Genomic DNA, 20,756 nt, shown 5'->3' on the forward strand with positions numbered 1-20,756 from the left:
GACTGTTTGCTGGGATGCAGGTTGTTGTTTTCCATAAATCCATCCATCCATCCATTCGCTTCCGCTTCTCCTTTTCAGGGTCGCGGGGGGCGCTGGAGCCTATCCCACCTGTCATAGGGCGAGAGGCAGGGTACACCCTGGACAGGTCGCCAGTCTGTCGCAGGGCTAACACACAGGGACAGACAACCATTCACACTCACATTAACTCGCACATTCACACCTAGTGGCAATTTGGATTATCCAATTAACCTATCCCCACAAGCTGCATGTCTTTGGACGGTGGGAGGAAGCCGGAGTACCCGGAGAGAACCCACGCAAACACGGGGAGAACATGCAAACTCCTTTTCACCCATTCACACACACATTCACACACACAGGTGATGGCAAGCTACATTGTAGCCACAGCTGCCCTGGGCGCACTGACAGAGGCGAGGCTGCCGGACACTGGCGCCACCGGGCCCTCTGACCACCACCAGTAGGCAACGGGTGAAGTGTCTTGCCCAAGGACACAATGACCGAGACTGTCCAAGCTGGGGCTCGAACCGGCAACCTTCCGATTACAAGGCGAACTCCCAACTCTTGTTTTCCATAAATGTTACAACAAAATGTTGCGGACTAGAAGAAAAGTCTTTATTGCTTTGACAAATAATCATATTCTTCCTAGCATTATACCTCCCTTTTCTCTTTGTGTACCGTACATGTTAAAGAGAGTCCTTGCCACCATTTCCACCCCTGTCCGCTATGAGGCAGTGTGCCCCAGCGCCGATATTGTTCTCCTCCTCCAATATGATGATGTGGGAAAAAAACAGTCACTACTTCCGTATCGTCGTTGTGTTCAGTTGTGATTGGAAGTGGAGTTAGGTGAAGTGTCCTCACAGCAATGGAAACATAAGGACTCATTTTTAACATTTTAACCTTCTGAATAATATCGTAAGCCCGTAATTTGGTACATATATTTGGACACACCAGGAAGTTAGAGCACAGGCTGTGTGTCAAAAAGCAAAAGAAAGGAGAAAGCCAGCTAGTTTCTGAGCTAGCCCCTGCAGGTGGTCTGTCTGTCAGTGGGTGTAGGGTAGGTAACCTGATGGAAAATGGATTTCCTCTGTGAAATAGTTCAAGCCCTCGTCGCACTGGCAGCTGTAGTTTTCGTCGTGGTGAGTAATCAGTGCTTTGGATGAGAGATGCTGTAGCTAAGTTGTTTTGGGAGAAGTTGCCCAAATACAGTTACAGTGATAGCGTGGGTATCTTTCCTTTTGTACTTTTTCCAAGTTATCCTTGAGCATTGTGTTTGACTCGGGCCATTGTAGACTTTTACAGGCCTGTTCATGTACCTCAGTTTTATGATACTTCCTTTTCATTCTGTTCTAAAGCAACAGAGGGGTCAAGTGTCATGCAGAAAAAATATCTGAGCATGAAACGGACATTTAATTCAGAAAAACTAGACATTGGCTGATACCGGATCTTTTGGTTGTAAATAAGTCATGTATTGATTGGTATTTATTCAGAGCTTTAGTCCTATTGACTATAGAAAGCATATATAAAACCACCAATTGCTTCTCTAGCACAGAGAAGCAAGCTGATGATGACAGACACAGTTGATCTCTTTCCTCCTTGGCATTGTGTTACTCCACCCCTGGGATGGGGTTACACAGACCGAAAACGTCCTTCTTCTTTTTTTTATAGAGGTGCTCAAACTTGCTAATCATTAGTTAATAGCAGGCACCTGACTGCTAATTACTCTCTGCATTCCTATGTCATATTTTGTAGTTCATCTGAGGTTGTATTTACTCAATTTTAAGATCTGCTAAGGACGAGATTATTTTTTTATTATATCCTAAAATGTAAAACTTTAGAAACTGGTCTATATCTAAAAGCATGCGAGCAAATATGTACCATATGTTATCATGAGTCTAGAAAGTCTTATAAGGTCTTCTCTCTAAAACCAACATGGGAGCGAAGCGTAGGTTTTCAGTCTTGGATCTAAACAAACCACAAGACTTATGTGGTTTGGAGATGTTTGGCCAAAATGCATCACAAGAAAGATTCAATTGTAAATCAAATGCAATTCTCATATTTCTCACTTTTCAGTTGCTCGTAATAGCACACTTAACCGCAGGGATGGTGGACCTGACACGCCATGAGAAGGAGAAATACTTTCTCACCGCCACCGGAGAGAAGCGGCTCTTCCCCAGTCTGCATGATCCCCATTCCAGGGAGCTCTCTGTGGTGGTCCCGGCCTACAACGAGGAGCTCCGATGTGAGTAAAGTCTGCTTTTCTGCTCAGTCAGTCATTATGAATGCCCACATTAGACACACACTGTAAATAGTCACAGTTTTCACTTAGGCATTAGTAGTGCAATCCATCCAGGTTGGTGCAGTCAGTCGTCATGTCACTGTGCACCTGCAGTAGGTTGTACTTGCTATTATATGTGTGTTACTGTGTGTCCCTTCAGTACCTGTGATGATGGATGAAGCTATGGAGTACTTGGAAAACAGGCAGGTAAGTGCAGAGCCTGAATTAAAGCTTAATTATATTTACAGTAAAAAGCAGCACATTTAAAAGCATATACAACGACATGTATCACCAGATATCCAATTACCACATTTAACAGTAACTGTAATTACATTTGGGATATTTATTTATAATCAAAATCTGACACACAAAGAGCAAACAAAAAAAGGCTGTTATCAGGACTGTGTTTTTATTAAGAACATTTATTAATAAATAAATGTACATACTTTAAGGCTAAACTATGTATAAACAGATGGTTTAAAAATTTTAATGACAGGAAAGCCCTTAAATTAGTTGTATCTTATCAGAGATACAATTCAAGTTTGTTTTTTGTTTAGTTTTTTTATCTTTTGTTTACATTTTTTGGTCACTGGTTCCTTTTTTTCCACAACCTTGTGTATTTAGGTTTCTTGAATAACTGATGTTAGTGCCTTTTTGTCTGCACTGATGATGGATAACGTTCATTATTTAAAAAAAAAACAAAACATATTGCTGGATATGTTATTCTCAGACTTACCAGTAGGTGGCAACAATGATCTGGGTAAAGTGGCTGTTGTGAAACAAGTCTCTCCTGTTTTTGTTTTTTTGTCTGTTTTTGTTTCTGACTGCAGAAACAAAACCCCTCTTTTACCTATGAGGTCATCGTGGTGGATGATGGCAGCAAAGACAAAACCACAGAGGTAATAATTTTAAATCTTTTTTGGGGCAAATTTAACCAGGCCTTCTATTTTAGCACAACTCCGTTTTGCTCAGCTAAACATTTTCAGCCAGTATAGATCGGTTTCATGAGTGGACACTGTTGTGTTGTCCTGGCAGGTTGCTTTGCGGTACACTACGAAGTACAGTGCTGATAAAGTGCGCGTCCTGACGCTGGTGAAGAACAGAGGGAAAGGAGGAGCTGTGCGGATGGTGAGATTGTAGATGTGAGATTACAGTGTGTGTCCAAATGGGAACCCTGAAGCAGCAGTTTGGAGCTGACTTTGGTTTTTTTGTTTTGTTTTTATCTCTTTTAAAGGGAACTCTGAGCTCCAGAGGGAAAGTCATTCTGATGGCAGATGCTGATGGAGCCACAAAGTTTTCTGACATTGAGAAAGTGGAGGCTGGACTCAATGACCTCAACCCCAAACCGGTGTGATGGTGTTCTGTTCTGTTTTAAATTCAGTCTCACTTATTCGATATGTAAGTGTGTAAAAGTGGTTAAAATGTGGCCAAGCCTAACGCCTCATGTGCTGCTCTCACATCTAGGAGAACATGGCAATTTCATGTGGATCCAGAGCTCACCTAGAGAAAGACTCTGTAGCTCAGGTAACAGGGTTTTATTTTATTCTGCTTAAAAAAAATAATGTGTTCGAAAACAAATTTCAGAGCAGTAAATAACCACACTTTGGTGTCTTTGCAGCGGTCTTTGTTTCGGACGTTCCTTATGTATGGCTTCCACTTCCTGGTGTGGTTCTTTTGCGTGAAGGGGATCAAGGACACTCAGTGTGGCTTCAAGCTTTTCACACGTGAGGCTGCACTCAAGACCTTCTCCTCTCTCCATGTAGAGCGATGGTAAGGAAACAGCCTCCACTGTTGGCACATGATGATGTCTTAGCTTAAAGTATTAGCTCTAATGTGCATTCACCTCGACTATATTAAAAGCAGAAATTTACAAATCTTAACCAATGTGTCATATGTTTAGCAAAGGGATTCCTGGAAAATTTTGTCTAAAGGCCATTACACACTGAGCGCATTGTGAAAAAGTCAAATTAAGTTTTGAGGCCACATCTGAGAAGGCAGAGAAATAATTTCAGAGAGCCGGACCCGGAGCGACGTCTAGCTGTGTGTCTGAGCTAAAATAGTGTTACTTCACTTGTTCCACATCGTTGTTTATTCAGTAAAGTGCGCTTTTTGAGCTGCGAACGTGCTTGTTGCCAAACGCAGTGGTGTGATTGTTCAGGTCCTTTTATTCAGAAATTCAAAGAAATTGAACTTCAGCCGCAAAGAGAAAAAAAAAAAAAAATAAAAAAATAAAAAAAAAAAAAATAAAAAAAAAAAAAAAAATAAATAAATAAATAAATAAATATATATATATATATATATATATATATATATATATATGAATAAATATAAAATAAAAAATAAAGCCATTTTATGAAAGCAGTAGAAGTCAGGGCTATGTTTAATTGTGCAAAGTGCACGATGAACACTGCAAAAGGGGACTCAGGGGGCTGGAACTGAACAGCTGCATAGCCTTAAGAAAACCACTTATCAGTGAGGCTAATCTGAGAAAATGGCTTTAATTTGCTATGGAGCATAAAGATTGGACTCTGGAGCAATGGAAAAAGGTCATGTGGTCATGTGGATGAGTCGTCTCAACCTGATGACTACATCAGGTTGAGAGGAGAGGCAGATGGAGTGATGCCTACCGTACAAGATTATTGTTATGTCTGCAATTGCTTCAGTTGGTCGGGTCTAAACCCAGAAAGTTACATCAATTAAATCAACACACAGTATTCCAAGATGACAGTGCCGGGATTCATGAGTCAAAGAGTGGTTGAGGGAGCAGGATTGGTCACCTCAGAGTCCAGACCTTAACCTCGCTGAGATTCTTTGGAATGTGCTGGAGAAGACTTTACACAGAGCTTTGACGTTCACATGAGCAGTACAAGGTCTCGGTGGAGCTGTGGACATTATATGTGCAAAATCCATGCCTCAGGGAATTACAGTTGGTGTACTCTTAGTGTCATCTCAACCCCAGATGAACTGTAGGATGGCAAATCTATGTCATGAGGAATTTTCAGGGCTGAGACCCACATTTATGTCATGTTACAAATTGCAACCAGATAAACTTTACACACGCTTAAAGTGAATTAGGACTTTAAGCAGTCTGAGTCCACAATTCTCAGGCATAAAATGGTGTGGCGCCGCTGACTCGGGGACATGGATGAGCTGCTGCCCCAAGTGAAGGAGTTTAAGTATCCTGTGTTTTTTGTTCACGGGTGGGGGAAGAGTGGATTGGGATATTCACAGATGGATCTGCAGTGGTGAAGAGAGCACTGAGTGTGAAAGTGAAATTGTTGATTTACTGGTCAATCCACGTTTCTACCCTCACCCAGAGCCATGAGCTGTGGGTAGAGACCAAAAAGAAGGAGAGTGCAGATACAAGTGAAAGAAATGAGCTTGCTGGGCTCTCCATTAGAAATTTAAAATAGATTCTGAATATATCTGCTTCTCCTTCAAATCAAAAACAGACAGTTAAGGTGGTTCAGACATCTTGCTAAGAGCCCTCCTGAGTGGCCGTTAGGTGAGCAGCAAACTGTCCACGATACAAAGTAACAGAAACAAACACTAGTCACAAGGATGTTTCATCTGTTTTCTGATAATTAACTGGTGAAAACTCCAAGAAGTGAATTTTTGGTGAAATTTAAACAGTCTTAATTAATACGAAATAACTAAGAAGTCCTGAGGATTTATACCTAGCACAGGTGATGGAGTTACAGTGAGGTTTTAGGTTTTAACCTGCAGTAAAACAGGAACTTTAAATCCACTTTCTTCTCACAGGGCTTTTGATGTGGAGCTCCTGTATATCGCCCAGTGTTTTAAAATCCCCATAGCTGAGGTGGCAGTCAACTGGACTGAAATAGAAGGTACGACTTTTTTTTCTCTCTCTATGAAATATGTCTCTTCCCACCATGCCACCTATCTGGAGGGCTATAAATATCTCTGTAGGGTGTGTTTGGAAGTCTGTTTGTGGTTGATTGCATTTATTTTTAGACCTTTTGTAATAATTGAAAATTGTAGGCATTTGTAGAAGTTGATCTACACAGGCATATTTCCAGTATTTGTCTTATGAAAGCACGACTTGAAGCTGAAGCGCCTCTGGGTTTGTTCTAACAGGGTCCAAGCTGGTACCATTTTGGAGCTGGCTGCAGATGGGACGAGACCTGGTTTTCATTCGCCTGCGCTACATCACCGGAGCCTGGAAACTGCAGTCGTCGCATAAGACTGATTAGCCAATCAGACGAGCCCTTGTATCATAGAGACGGCCTATGATACGGCCACCGAGCCTTTGGGTGGTTTGGGGGGGGAAGCGTTACAGCTGTGTCCATCATTCACTGTAATCAGAAGCAAAGCACGTTGTATCAATACTTCTCCTTTCCAGGCATCACTGGATGTGAAGTAATGACACAGTTGTGGTTTCCTCCTGGATCCTGCCTTTATTTTTATTTGATTACTGTTTGTTATGGCTTATGTTAAAAAAAAAAAAAAATCTGTTGCCATGGGTTACAGAACATCTCTGTGGCTCGTCCTTGAACTAAGTTACATCATGTTGTGCCCAGTCAGCCGCGAGAAGGACTTTTAGTGGTGTTATGTGGAGGACTAATTTTATTTTGTAGGGTTGATGGGCTTAATGACATGAACAAGAATAATAAAAAAGTCAGTGATTTATGACTCGATAATTGTTAGTAACCAAAGCTGCAACAATAGGTTGAGCTACAGAAATGTAACTGACAACTGTTGTTAATTCAAAAAAATATGAGCATTTGATTGATTTTGAGTTGTCAGAATTTGCTGATTTTCTTTGTTTTTTGTTTTTTTTTCCCAATTTGCACTGCTGTCAAATAGAATCAACGAATGACTGATGGTATGAAAACAACAACATGCTTTACAGTATGTAATCAGATTGGTGAATGGGAGGAAAAACATCCATTAATCCAATCCTTTAACTGCTTTTCTCACCTTAGTTGCAGTTGGGCTGAAGCCTATTCCAGCTGATACCGAGTGACAGGCAGGATTTATCCTGAGCAGAAAGAGAAAGAAATTGATAGAAATGTGCAGTAAACAAACTCATTTTACACGGTCGGCCACATACAGCCCACTTTGATCTTTGGCCGTAGCAACGAAACTGCCCTTTCTGTCAGTGTAAAGATGTTTAACTACACAGTTAGCCCCATTTAGTATAAAAAGAAGTCTAATTGCAATGGTCCAGCTCTTTATCAGCAGGAAATGCTATGAAACCTATGAATTCAAATCCAAAATCAATGCCCTCCTTCACATTTTATATTTCCCAAATTCGAGCAGTGGCCCAAATTGAGTTCTTAGCCAGACCGATTCTGGCCCCCAGACCTCGTGTTTGACACCTCTGACGTAGAGATTAAAGAACCATAAGTGATGACATGGTTTCATACAATACATAGAAACTTAAACTACTCTGCTGTGTTTGTAACAATGCTTACTGCAGCTACAGTGTTTGGTAAAGACATGACATGTCTTTGTTAATACTGAAGCTAAAGGAGTTTCTTGTTGTAGGGCCGAGGATCTTTAATGGGTCTTAAAACTTGACTAATTGTGACTGATGTTCCCAAACATGCAGTGAGGCACCTTTCAGGCTTCTTACACAGAGTACCAGGGTCAGGAAAGTACCTTTGAAATATTATTACTAGATGTCTGCAGGCTCTAACTCCACTAAACGTTTAATTTGGTATAAATCATGTTTAACTGATTAAGTTATCTGGGGTCAGCTCTAGGAAATGTTCAGCACAGTAGGCAGTGTGATCTGGCCTTTCCTCAACATGAAAGAAAGTAGGAAACCCTGGACTGCGGTATTTATCTCAATATTCATCCTTTTGTTTGTCTCCCAGGCCCAGTGTGGACATCTTGGAAGGAGTCCAGCAAGCGTTTTTGTGGTCTGAGTAAATGAACTTTAATAGTGCTGTTTTCTTATGCAAGCCTGAGGTCTGTGCTTCGCGCTCATGCAGATGTCTCTGAGGGCCTCCCGGAGCCCCAGGGAGCGCATCCTGTTTGTGCCCCGCTCGTCTGGCTGTGTCTGCCCTACCAGACACAGAAGTGGGGAATCGCAAGCTGCACATTTCTAGTTTCCTGCCTCCAGATTTGGCACTGCAGAAAATTAGGGTGCCCTATTTAAAGATTTACAAAAGCATTCGATTGGCACCAATTAGCTCCATGATATGAAATGAAATTTAATTTCAAGAAACCAAATGTAATGCTCCACAAAATAGGCCCTGTGTTTCTAATGGGCGATTAAAACCCTTCCAGGCTGTTGTGCTCGCATCTAAAACGGTGATCAAACAGGTTGCACAGCCCACTGCTCTCGGTCCTGCTCTGAAACCTTCCCGCGGCTTCTTTGGCGGTCCCCGAACCAAACCTTGGACTCTTAGTCCCCCACCTTTTTAGGCGCACACCGGCCAATTGAATTTAGTGGTGTGTCCTGATGGTTTACCTGGTGGTTAAGATGAAAAAAAAATGTTTTTTTATGAGATATTCAAAGTAGTTTCACTTCGCGTTGGGAGTGTTGTTACATCCCGCAGCAGTTGCTGTAAACTCTGAAAATGTCAAACTTGTAGACTCACTGTCGCCAGCCGGGCTTGCGTCATTAACTGGACCAGTCACGGCACTCCCAATAAAGGATCGTATCCATCCGCAATGAGAAAGACCTCAGCGCTCCCAACAATGGATAAAAAAACAAACCTGGATTTTTAAGACGAGGAAAAACTATATATATAAATAAAGATTATTTCACCGCATGTGTGGAATCATGCATAAAGACTGAGTACTAAACGGGAAGATGTTTTACTTGATCTTTTCTTTTTTAAGCCTACAGGTGCAGCATGTGCGTGCACGTGCGCGCGGCCACAGGCAAGTAACAGTGTGAGGTGGTTGGATATGATAGCAGATTTGATCCTCCCCGAGCTGGACTTTATATATAACTTAAGAGTTAATATATTGAAGCAGATTTAGTCTTATACTCGGTACATTGCACCAATAGCCTGGCCTGCGCCCAACAGGTGCTCGTTGCTGTAAAGGAAGAAGATGACAGCAAACAGACCCTCACAGGCAGAGAGATGGGTGTAACAAAAACTCGCTGATAAACACTTTAAGTACAATAATTATTAGAGTTTTATCAGGTAAAGTCAGTGAAATCTTCAGCAATACTAGAACAGGTGTGGTTTGGGGATTTTTATTTCTCTATTTTTCTTTTCCTTTATATCGTGATTAGGTGATTGGGAGCTCAGGTGCTCGAACACAAACGCTCGTGCGTGCTGCCGCGAGCGCTAAATCTGAAATCCTGAGAAAGTTCCAGGAGAGGGGGGGGGGGAGGCGGAGGGATCTAGCATGCAGGCGCTGCGGTTCCAGCCAGGCTGACGCCGCCGAGGCTGTGTGGCGCTCGGCTGGGGCTGCTGGAGGAGTGGAGCCTCCGAGCTTCACAAACCTGCGTCAAAGCGACCGCAACGAACAACGCCGGAAATAACTAAGACTGAGCCTTCATAATAAACGCGGAAGTTCACACTATGTGCGATGTCCTCTACAAGATTATAAAAGCAAACAAAACATTTTTTTTAATGTTTTTTATTTATTTATTTTCATGTAGACTTACTTTACAACCTCCTTTCTAACACTTACCTGTAGAAATTACTGATAATAATTTCACTTAGAAGATTTAAATAAAAAATAATGATGTTATTTTATTAAAGTTAATGACTTGTAATGCCAAGTGTTTGTGTTTTTTTCACTCACCTTTTCCACTTTCTTGGTGCTTACCGCACCACTCTGCATTTAATCATTAGTTATTAATTATGTCTGTCTCTCTTCCACAGCGGACAAAAGTAGTTTTGTACTTCACTTTTAAAAGTAGAATTTTCAAATATTGATTGAAGATAGACAAAAATGTATAAACATATAGAAACTTTTTCTCTCATTTTTTTAAATCTGGCTTTTGTCAAATGGAGCCTTTGGCTATATTCGTTTATAAACTGGCATCTACAAATTGAGTTGGCGATGCTTTTATTTAGAAATCACCAGCAGGGCGCAAAGTGTTATTGAGGCCAACTTGACCCTTCTACACATGCTCACAGACTCAATCGCACACACATACAAACAGGCACACACCTTCGCAGCCTCAGTGTGCTGGCCTGACTTACTACAAACAGGAAAGCCTCGCACACTCACACGGCTGTCTGCACTGCACTTGTTACAGAGGTGAGAAATTAAACTAACTGGCTCGTTTTTCCTTTAAATATTTTAAATGTATATTTGTTTTTTATGTCACGCGAATTTGAATTCCTGTTAAGAGAGAAATAGTATCAAAATTAAATGTTACCCTCTTGCACTGTCGGTAAACTTTAAGGGGGGTTTCATTTGTTCAGAGTTGTCATCTACATGCTGAGTTCAGTATAAAGTTGCAAAGCTGAGCTGAATTAAGTATTCAAGATGTATTTAAAAATAATAACTGCAGTTTTCTTTGCTCCTACACGTGTTTTCTCTGTAGTAGCATGCCTTCATCACACAAGAATGAGCCGAGCGACTTCAATGTCATTGCTCCTAATCGCATATTTGCAGTGAAGGTGTGGAGGTTAGGTCCGAGCCTGGATTTTGTAGCTGCAGAATGACTCGCAGTTGAGTTGTAGTAAAAAGGAAGCTGGCGTGTTTACTTTTTTGGGAAGGGGTGTCCTGGTGATAAAGCATTAGGTAATTAGCCTATCTGAGCCTGCAGACTGAGTGACGCCAGGCTTCATAAAAGCAGCAGCAGCGGTGGACTGATGCCGCATTGAGCCCTGTGCGCTTTTTGCTGTCATTGTAAACCCCAGCTGTCTGTGTGTCTGTCTGCGGGAAACCGGTGTTGTGCCAAAAAGTGATTGTCTGCCAAAAACTGATTTCCGGTATTTGCCAAAAACTGATTGCTCGTATTTAAACTGCTATAAGTAACTTGATGGCCTATAATATGTGAAACATATGTCAAATGCATCCCTCATGGATGACACAAAGTCATATTGAGCCACAAACAACATTCGTGTAACAAGGTAGAAGCCGCAATCAGTTTTTGGCAGCGACTTTTATAGAACCTTTATTTATGCAGTTAAAAAAAATCTCATTAACATTAAAAATGTATTTTGTAAGAGTAAGACAGCAGAAATGGCAACAAATATTACAATAGTTCAGTAAAAATATTGTAAGTGGGGGAAAAGGACCGGATTGGTTATAATGTGAGTACAATAACACAGAGTTATAAAGATACTTGAAAAAACAGATAATCTTTTAATTCTATATATAACCCCTTTGTAAACGCTGTTCACCGAAGTCTATTTACCAACATACGTAAAGATATTACACATAAAAAATACACGGAAACATTGGAAATCACTTTTTGGCAGGCAATCACTTTTTGGCACAACACCGGCGCTGGCCATGAGCACATGAGGGCAAAAAGAGTGAACATACAGATCCGCATAACTCATCACCTGTGTTTAGTTTGACAGAAAAAAGAACAGAAATTCGGAAGAAAGTCTAAAGTGGTTCTGTTTCTTTTACAGGAAAGGGGGAAAGCTGAGCTTCCAGTTCACTTTTATAAACTCTGTCTGCCAATAGATTCATATTTTTTCCCCTTTCGGCATCAGATGCGCACAAACATGTGGAAAAGTGTTCTGACATGCAAGGACGATGTGCAAAGAGCTGATAGTACAAGATGTAAAACTATGCGTTTTACCCAAAAGGTTGGGCATGATGCTGCAGAAAGACTCACAAACAGGAGACTAATAAAATTACGTGTTTATTTTTATGAATATCTAGGAATTTCTTTGAGTAGAAAGATGCTGCCGAACCCACGAACCCTACCTAAATAATAGAACTTTAATCTGATACTTTTTTTGTCTGCACCTTATTCTTGGCATTCATATAATAATATATACTGTTCAGTAGATTTAGATGGACAGAGAGGCTAACAGAGGGAGAGAGCTCTCTGTCTGTCGCCCTCCCTCTCCCCCTCCTGCCCTGTGATGTGTTCTGGCCAGACAGTATGGCTCCTGGGCGTCAGTGGCATGCTCATAGAAACAGAGGCCAGAAAGGACATTCCTCATTGTTGGTGAATCTAGAAATGAGCTTGGCCATCTTGGCCTGCGCTTTCTGCAGCAGTTTTGTGAAGTGTTTCATTTTCTCCATAGAGAATAATAACACTGCTGTTCAGCATGTGGGGAGATCACTTTCATGCGGGCGTGCTTTCTGTAACAGCGCCCTGCTGATACGGCCGTCCTTATCATGGAAATCCACCTTTGATGCCCACTTCATTAAATATGAGTAGTTTTTGGTTATGAGGTGTTTTCTCTGGCTGTTCTCATCTCATCACCAGCTTATCACCTTAGTGACTCTGTCTTAATTCTGCTTTTCCAATAAAACCCGAGGTCTCTTTTCTTTTTTTTTCTTCCTAACCTCCAAACTTTTTTTCTTTTCTTTTTGTTTTTTGGCTGAATTATCTGTTAATACAATCTCTTGCTTCTCCTGCCAGATGATTGAAACTTGACCTGGATTTCTGGCTGTGTAAAGAATAACCTTCCCCGCTGGAGGCTTCGACTCCAGAGCTGCCGGATCCCAACACAGAGAGGGGATTTAGGGGGTTTGCGCTGCACTGGCAGGAGTCCAGCACCTCTACTAGAGCTGCTCGGAAGTAACAGTGGAATACAGAAAAGAAAAAACGGCGCCTGTTTACACAGACTCATCACGCCACGTCTTTCATCCTCACCTCTTCTGTTTCCTCTTCTGGCTGCTCATTATTTGCATCTTCACTGTTATCCACAAGGGAACTTTTATCCCTTTAACAGGACCCATCAGCTCGTCTTGCCACCCATTTATCCATCTCATAATGAACTCCTCTACCTCCATTACATCCTTATTCTCCTTCACCAGCCCGGCAGTGAAGCGCCTGCTCGGCTGGAAACAAGGGGACGAGGAGGAGAAGTGGGCGGAAAAGGCTGTAGACTCTCTAGTGAAGAAACTGAAAAAGAAAAAGGGGGCAATGGAAGAGCTGGAGAGAGCGCTCAGCTGCCCCGGGCAGCCTAGTGAGTATCACAGTGTCCAATATAGAAGTTTAGTCTAGCGGTTCTAATTGTAGAGGTCAAAATAAACATGAAGATTATTTAGACAGGATGACGTTTACAAGATGGGAAAGACAACACAAGCAGGGGGGGGGGGGTGCTTTTACCTGTGTGGGGAATCAAAGGAAATGACTAAGGGTTTTACTTGGGCATCACTTCATTGATGAGATCACAAGGTATAAATTTTATCAACTATAAATCAGAGTTCATACATAATATATATTATATAATAAATTATTTCCAATTATTTTACATGTGTATAGCACTTTTCAAAAAGTAGATTTACAAAGTGCTTCACAGTTCAAATAAAAGCCACATTAGTTGCAACATGCACACATACATGCAATGTTGGTTCTTTCTTTTTTTAACATGGTTAAAAATATCCAGAAGAATTTAAAAATGTAAATTAAATATACAATAAATAAAATGAAAACAGAGTTTCTCATAATGCTTTAGTATTTCAGTAAAACGGTCAGTGGTACAAAAACATTTAATGTTAATGTGCACACAGCACATTTAATTTGGTAGAGTTCTGTTTTTAAAAAGAGCTATTTCATGTGAATCCTCCAGGTAAGTGTGTGACCATTCCTCGGTCGCTGGACGGGAGGTTGCAGGTGTCCCACAGGAAGGGTCTGCCCCATGTTATCTACTGCAGGGTGTGGCGCTGGCCTGACTTGCAGTCCCACCATGAGCTGAAAGCCCTCGAGTGCTGCGAGTTCGCCTTCGGCTCCAAGCAGAAGGACATCTGCGTGAACCCCTACCACTACAGACGGGTGGAGACGCCAGGTACTTTAAATTTGCTGTAAAAATATGGCCTTTATTGAATTTTAGCCTTAGAGAAAGGGCGCCTGATCAAATAGTGTTCCCAAGCCTAAAGCACTTGCCGTAATATGATCTTTTAAAGCTCCATCTGGCTCTCACCCCCACCCTTTTTTGCCCCCCTCCCCCAAGTGCTGCCACCAGTCCTTGTTCCACGCCACAGCGAGTTCAACCCTCAACATAGTTTACTGGCAAAGTTTAGGAACGCCTCCCTTCACAACGAGCCGCTGATGCCCCAGAACGCCATCTACCCAGACTCCTTCCCTGCCCTTCCCTGCTCCTCCTTCTCCTCCTCCTCCCCTCCATTGTCCCTCGCCCAGTCTCCCAGCTCGCAGAGTTACCCCAACTCCCCCAACAGCTCTGCAGAACCTGGTAGTCCATATCATATCACAGGTAAGAATCACAGTATGCAAGCTAATACCTTCACTTTGAATCTTCACACAACAGTACATAATTTATTCTCTTCTGTCATTCAAAACACGGTTTTCCAGCTGAGACTCCACCACCTCCGTACAGCATGATGGAGACAAATCCCCAAGAGGACGTGAAGCCAAGCAACTCCATGGAGACCCCTAAACTCACATTTTCTGCTCCGCACATAGGTATCCTTTCACAACACAAAGATATACAGGTGTTAGGAACAGCAGACTCTATGTGGAAGATGGTGTTAGCCACTGTGACATCACCCACCTGTCCTGCTGTAAAACCTCAAGGTGCATGATTTGAAAGTGGATGTGATGACTGACTGAGAAAGTGAAGTTCAAATAGTATGGTAGCAACTTGTCAATCGCAATGCGCTGGTCTCCTTGTGACTATAACGAGGAACATCAATTACAAAATGACAATCGTGCTGTATTCCTCAAGACTTAAAACCAGTGATGGAGACCATGAACTCATCAGGAGAGTTTACTGAGCTCACAGTCTAAATAAGCTGAGGAATACCAGCCATCAGAAAGAATATAAGTTTAATAGACTTTGCTTTACTTTTCAGAGCTGGAAGCTGCATCCATCTTTTATATACAGTCTGTGTTAGAATACATAAAATCGATGCAAAACTTGCTTTAGTTTTATCAGGTTGGATTCATATGAATTTGCATTGGGTTTAAAATTTAAAATGGATAAATAGGATAAAATGTTTTATCCCTAACACCCACCTCTCGAGCATTTGTTGTTCCTGTTCAGATTTAAGGCCCGTTTGCTACGAGGAACCAGAGTACTGGTGCTCCATAGCTTACTATGAGCTCAACAACCGGGTGGGGGAGACTTTCCATGCCTCATCACGCAGCGTCCTGGTGGACGGCTTCACAGACCCGTCCAACAACAAGAACCGCTTCTGCCTCGGCCTACTTTCCAATGTCAACCGCAACTCAACCATCGAGCACACGCGCAGGCACATAGGCAAAGGTAGGCTGGATGGCTTTTGGGGGTGGGGGGTTTTTTGGGGGTTTTTGGGGTTTTTTGCATTTGGTGAGAGCAAGAGCTTTTAAAGGAAGGTTGTTTAAAAAGTTAATCTGCTCACTATTGGTTTCATCACTGCCTTTGGTGTGCATGTGCTAGTCTTTGTAAAACATTGTCATGCTTTAAACTCGGCTTGTCATTTTGCAATAAATCCTTTGGGCCAAATAATGTTTGATTTTTTTTTTTTTCCCCTCATGCTCAGTGTTTACAAAGCCTGCCTTTGTTGGATCGACATCAAGCATTTTAGTGGCTTCCAATAAACTGTGCAGTGTGAGGATGTGTGTGGTTTTAAATGACAGAGATGGGACAAAGGCTTGAGGATAGTTGGTCCCCAGTTCACAAACAGTACCAACACCACTCAGCGTTTCCTTGTTTGCGGACATAAAAGCCTCTGTGGTTTTTCTTTCAAGGGAATATGAGAAAAATCCATCAATATCAGTTAATTTTCAGTGAAGTAATGAAATATTGTGGTTAGCTCATTAATTATGTCTTTCTTGTAGCTTTTTTTTATACTCTTTAGATCTGCTATGCTAAATTGTAAATATTGCATTTCCACCACATTTAAAGCACCAAACATTCAGCAACTTTAGTATTTAGTTGTTGTTGTTTTTTTAATCATCTCCCTTTAATTCCAGGTTTGCACCTGTACTACGTGGGCGGCGAAGTGTATGCAGAGTGTCTGAGTGACAGCAGCATCTTTGTCCAGAGTCGCAACTGTAATTTCCAGCACGGCTTCCACACCACCACCGTGTGCAAGATTCCCAGTGGCTGCAGCCTCAAGATCTTTAACAACCAGCTGTTTGCTCAGCTTCTCGCCCAGTCCGTTAACCACGGCTTCGAGGTCGTCTATGAGCTCACCAAGATGTGCACCATCCGCATGAGCTTCGTAAAGGTACTGACTGAGCTTTCTTATGAAAGAGGATGCTGATTATTTGATAGCAATTTTTGCGCCCATTATGGCAATTCTCAGTTTTGTTTGTTTAGATGCATAGAAACGGAGGTCGGTACAGGTTGGAAACCGTGAAATTAACTTCTGTAGTGCATACGAATGCTTTTATTCATGCTCAGTCAAAATCAAATGAGAAGGGTTGGATATACGCTCAGTTTCTCAGGGTAACTTAAAATTCCCATGCTTAGTGCTGCCAGTCATGTCAGATCCTCCCATACACAAGGTGGGATTACTTGTTTTCTTTGCATTAAATATTTTATAGTTAACTGAAGAGCCAATATTACCAGCTGACCAGTTGTTGCATCTTTTCCTTTAGGGCTGGGGAGCTGAATACCACCGTCAAGATGTGACCAGCACCCCCTGCTGGATTGAAGTGCATCTGCATGGGCCGCTGCAGTGGCTGGATAAAGTCCTTACACAGATGGGTTCCCCACACAACCCAATTTCTTCAGTGTCGTAACATGAACACAGACACACACCTTGCGCGTGTGTGTGTGTGTGTGTGTGTGTGCGCGCGCGCGCGCTCTCATTCCTGACAGGTAGTCACAGATTCTGTACATTTTTCTGTCCTACATTTGACATCTCATGCAAAGTTACAAAGATGCGTTACACCTTTGTCACACGGCTAAAGCAGACGTGAAGATGAATTTTATTTAGCTGAATTTACACTAAGCGTTCCTAATTTCAGTATAACGCAGTTAGCCTCTTCCGTTTCCTCTGGGATGCTTTAACTGCACAGGAAAAGTGGGATATATTTGTAGGTACTTAAACTGTTATACGTCCAAAGTGTTATTGGCGTGGTATGTACTGTATTTGTGTCAACCAATGTTTGACTTCATGTTCTGGTTGCTTTTTACTTTTTACATTAAGTTTTTTCTGTGATTCCAGTTTTCCAAGGTTTGAATTTCTGGTGTTTTTTTTTTTTTTTTTCTCATTAAAAAAAAACAAAACTCATATTGCATCTTTTTTTATTGTCATATACTCATCAGGGACAAACACTACAACTTAAACACAGAGGGATAATGCAGTAACAGAGTTTCATTTGTAAAGTATATCCCTCCTTCTCTGTATTCAGTTATCACTTAAGGTTTGTGCAACAGTTCAGGGAGAATAGACAAAGTCTTGTCAAAACCAAGTCGTCAACCTGCAGGAAACGACATGCACCACACAAATGATTGTCACAACAATAGCATTTCAAGTTAAATCTCACACACACACTAAGGATTTATAACTCATTTTATTTTATTAATACTGCACCAAATCACAACATTTCCTATAAGGCGCAATTCTTCCAGAGAAAACAGTCTGAACTGGAGTTTCAACAACTAAACTAAACAAAACAAAACAGGACAATGTTTTTAAAATGAACAAAAAGTGAAAACGAATATTGGCTTAAATTTAGGACAAAATGTACCAAAAACAGCACCAGTCCTGGTTTAAATACATGGTCAGTATGTGATTTGAAGAAATCTTCACTCTCTGGGAGTTGAATCAGTTTAGTCTTCCATTCTCAGCACAACTTCAAAATGTCCTTTTATTCTCTCACAGCATGACGGAAGAAATCCATGCTTTCAGTGTACGCTTACGATTCATTTACGCATCAGATGCCAGTGTATTTCTTTAGTGCGCTTTATGCATCACAAAAACTAACGCCCGCCACCCACCGTCAGCAGCTCTGGAACTGCTGTTGTGACTGGCTACGGCTCTGTGTAGCTAGAAGCTGCTGCTGTTGCTGCAGGAAGCTGATCACCTCTGGACTCCTGAGAAGCGACTGCAAGACAAATACATTGGAAAACATAAGATATTTCACTACAAAGCTGCAGTACAAGACAATCAACATTACTCTGCTTTCACTAATAAAATATGTGTCATAACTGTTCTATGAACTGGATGCTTTAATGTTACCAATAGGTGTTTTCCCATGATTCCCGGGAATCTTCGAGTTCTATGAACTTGGAACATTGTTGGCTTTTAAAATATTACAGTATTTGGGTTTGAGTGTATGCCTGTTTTTTATGTAAGTTTTCTTTTTTGTTTTTTTAGTCCAGCTGAAAGAAACTTTCCTAATTCTGGGATCATTGGAAGAAAATACATCAGTGTAACCCAAAACCAAAAAACTGTAAAGTAAAAAAAAAAGGAGACGTTAAAGGTTCTCCTTTGAGAAAACAAAATATGTGAAACTAAGAATAAGGACACTTACACTCACAGGCCACATCATTAGGTGGCCCTGTTCAACTGCATTAAAAAGCAAACGGCAGCTCAACTCGAGCATTAAGGCAGACATGGTGAAAACCTTCTGAAATTCAGGCTAAGCATTAGAGTAGTTGTTGGTGCCAGTCTGGCTGCTCCATTTCAGATTCTGTTGCTCTACTGGGATTTTCCCACACAACCACCTCCAAGGTTTACAGTGAATGGTCCAAAAACAGACAAAATACCCCGTGAGCAACAGTTCTCTGGGTGAAGATGCCTTGTTGATGCCAGAAGTCAGAGTATAATGGCTGGACTGTGTTGAGCTGAAATAAACAACCATTTGCTAGAACCAAACTATTCTGAAAACACAACATGTCAAACCTTGAAGCAGCTGGGCAACAGCAACAGAAGACCACACCAATGCTGCTGCTGTTAGCAAAGAAAAGGAAACTAAGACTACAGTCAGTATGGCTCATCAAAATTGGACATTCGAGTGGTTGGTTCAGAATCTAGGTAAACAACAGGAAAGCATAGATTCATCAAATTTTCTATCAATGTTTCAGGCTGTTGGCGATGCTATAATGATGAGGACGATATATTCTTGTCACACTTTGTTTCCCTTAGTACCAAATGAACATTGTTTAAATGCCACAGCATACCTGAGTATTACTGCTGACTACGTCCATTCCTGTATGACCACAGTGTACCCATCTTCTCATCACTGCTTTCAGCAGGACAAAAAGCTATGTCACAAAGCTCAAATTATTTCAAACTGGTTTCCCAAACATGAAAGTGAGTTCCCTGCACTCAAATGACCTCCACAGTCACCAGATCTCAATCCAGTAAACACCTTAGGGATGTGGTGGCACAGGAGAGTCATATTGTGGATGTGCAGCCAATAAATCTGCAGCAAATATGCGATTTCATGCAAATATATCACATTTCATGTCCATTTAACCCTTAAAGCCGGGTGCCACAGAATAATATGCTTGTCATTTGTCTGCATGTTCGTCATGGAACAATCAACCAGTCTTACCAGTCTTTTCTGGTTGAGGACCTGCTCTATCAGAGAAGGTCTGGCTGGACGGTCCCCCATGGCACCTAGACGCTGTTTGTTCACAGACACAGGACGTTCTTCAGAGTTTTCCTACAGACAGAAAAACGCAATTAAATGTGCAGGTTTTGTTTGTGGCTTGGCTCTAAAGTGTGGAAATCAGACCTCCACATCATGGTAAATGCTTCTAGCACTGAGAGTATTTAACTTACATCAAGTTTCCCACTGGACATGGCCTTATCATTCTTCTTCTTCTTGTACTTGTCTTTGTACATTTTGTTGCGGTGTTTTTTGCACATCCATGGCTTTCTCTGCTTGGCCACCTGCGTCGTTTTCTCCGTGCACCCATCGTAGGTACACTGTTTGGGGGCGTTGTCGCCCTCGGAGGTCTCTTCGTCGTTGAGCTCCTCCGGGCTAGCTGCGCCGTCTCTGGGATCTGAGGCGTCCAGAACGTCGCTCTCTTCGTCCGGATCGTCCATGTCGTAGGAGGCGTTGTTCTCCGGTTCGTGCGGCGTTATCACATTTCTACTGTCCACAACTCCGCTTTTATTTACATAGTACCTATGTCCGTCTTTAGTAAGCAGAAGAGTGGAGTCTTTGTCCTTACTTGATGATACGGAAGCGTCTTCTTCGCTCATGATAGCAGCAAACAAACAAACGACGCTACAGCGACCTAGCTAGTAGCCCCACGTTGGTTAGCTAAAACAGCTACTCGCTTACATTTACTGGTCCATTTTTCCAGTATTAGACGTTAAATTAATTTCTAAATAAAAGGTCATAAATATTCCAGTATTTCAGAAGCAAATGTCATAGTTTTTACTTCTATTGGTTTAGCCTGTCACCGGTCAGGAAACATGAAAATCTTCTTCTTCTTCTCTGCTTTAGGTTTATGTGTTAAAGCGACACCTA

General features: G+C 41.7%; 3 protein-coding genes across 3 annotated transcripts; 2 read left to right on the forward strand and 1 right to left on the reverse strand.

Moving 5' to 3' along the window:
• Nucleotides 1-821: 821 nt before the first annotated feature.
• alg5 (ALG5 dolichyl-phosphate beta-glucosyltransferase) lies at nucleotides 822-9,534 on the forward strand. Its single transcript, XM_086308888.1, has 10 exons — nucleotides 822-1,154; nucleotides 2,089-2,257; nucleotides 2,454-2,500; nucleotides 3,124-3,192; nucleotides 3,329-3,421; nucleotides 3,528-3,641; nucleotides 3,758-3,817; nucleotides 3,912-4,063; nucleotides 6,056-6,141; nucleotides 6,392-9,534. The coding sequence occupies exons 1-10, from the start codon at nucleotides 1,092-1,094 to the stop codon at nucleotides 6,505-6,507; spliced, it is 969 nt and encodes a 322-aa protein (XP_086165014.1). The 5' UTR covers nucleotides 822-1,091; the 3' UTR covers nucleotides 6,508-9,534.
• An 829-nt stretch (nucleotides 9,535-10,363) lies between these two features.
• Nucleotides 10,364-17,557, forward strand: smad9 (SMAD family member 9). Its single transcript, XM_086308889.1, has 8 exons — nucleotides 10,364-10,492; nucleotides 12,792-13,341; nucleotides 13,948-14,163; nucleotides 14,329-14,589; nucleotides 14,688-14,798; nucleotides 15,379-15,600; nucleotides 16,290-16,546; nucleotides 16,920-17,557. Exons 2-8 carry the CDS (start codon nucleotides 13,146-13,148, stop codon nucleotides 17,061-17,063), a joined length of 1,407 nt encoding a protein of 468 aa, XP_086165015.1. The 5' UTR covers nucleotides 10,364-10,492; nucleotides 12,792-13,145; the 3' UTR covers nucleotides 17,064-17,557.
• Nucleotides 17,555-20,748, reverse strand: rfxap (regulatory factor X-associated protein). The gene is made up of 3 exons (XM_086308890.1): nucleotides 20,060-20,748; nucleotides 19,830-19,940; nucleotides 17,555-18,374 (listed from the first exon to the last, which is right to left on the reverse strand). Exons 1-3 carry the CDS (start codon nucleotides 20,483-20,485, stop codon nucleotides 18,270-18,272), a joined length of 642 nt encoding a protein of 213 aa, XP_086165016.1. The 5' UTR covers nucleotides 20,486-20,748; the 3' UTR covers nucleotides 17,555-18,269.
• Nucleotides 20,749-20,756: the final 8 nt, after the last annotated feature.

The sequence above is a fragment of the Aulonocara sp. 'chitande type north' Nkhata Bay genome, linkage group LG10 (assembly GCF_057382095.1).
Source record: "Aulonocara sp. 'chitande type north' Nkhata Bay isolate Kocher_YH1m ecotype deep benthic linkage group LG10, A_spYH_male_GT1.1, whole genome shotgun sequence".
Classification (NCBI taxonomy): domain Eukaryota; kingdom Metazoa; phylum Chordata; class Actinopteri; order Cichliformes; family Cichlidae; genus Aulonocara; species Aulonocara sp. 'chitande type north' Nkhata Bay.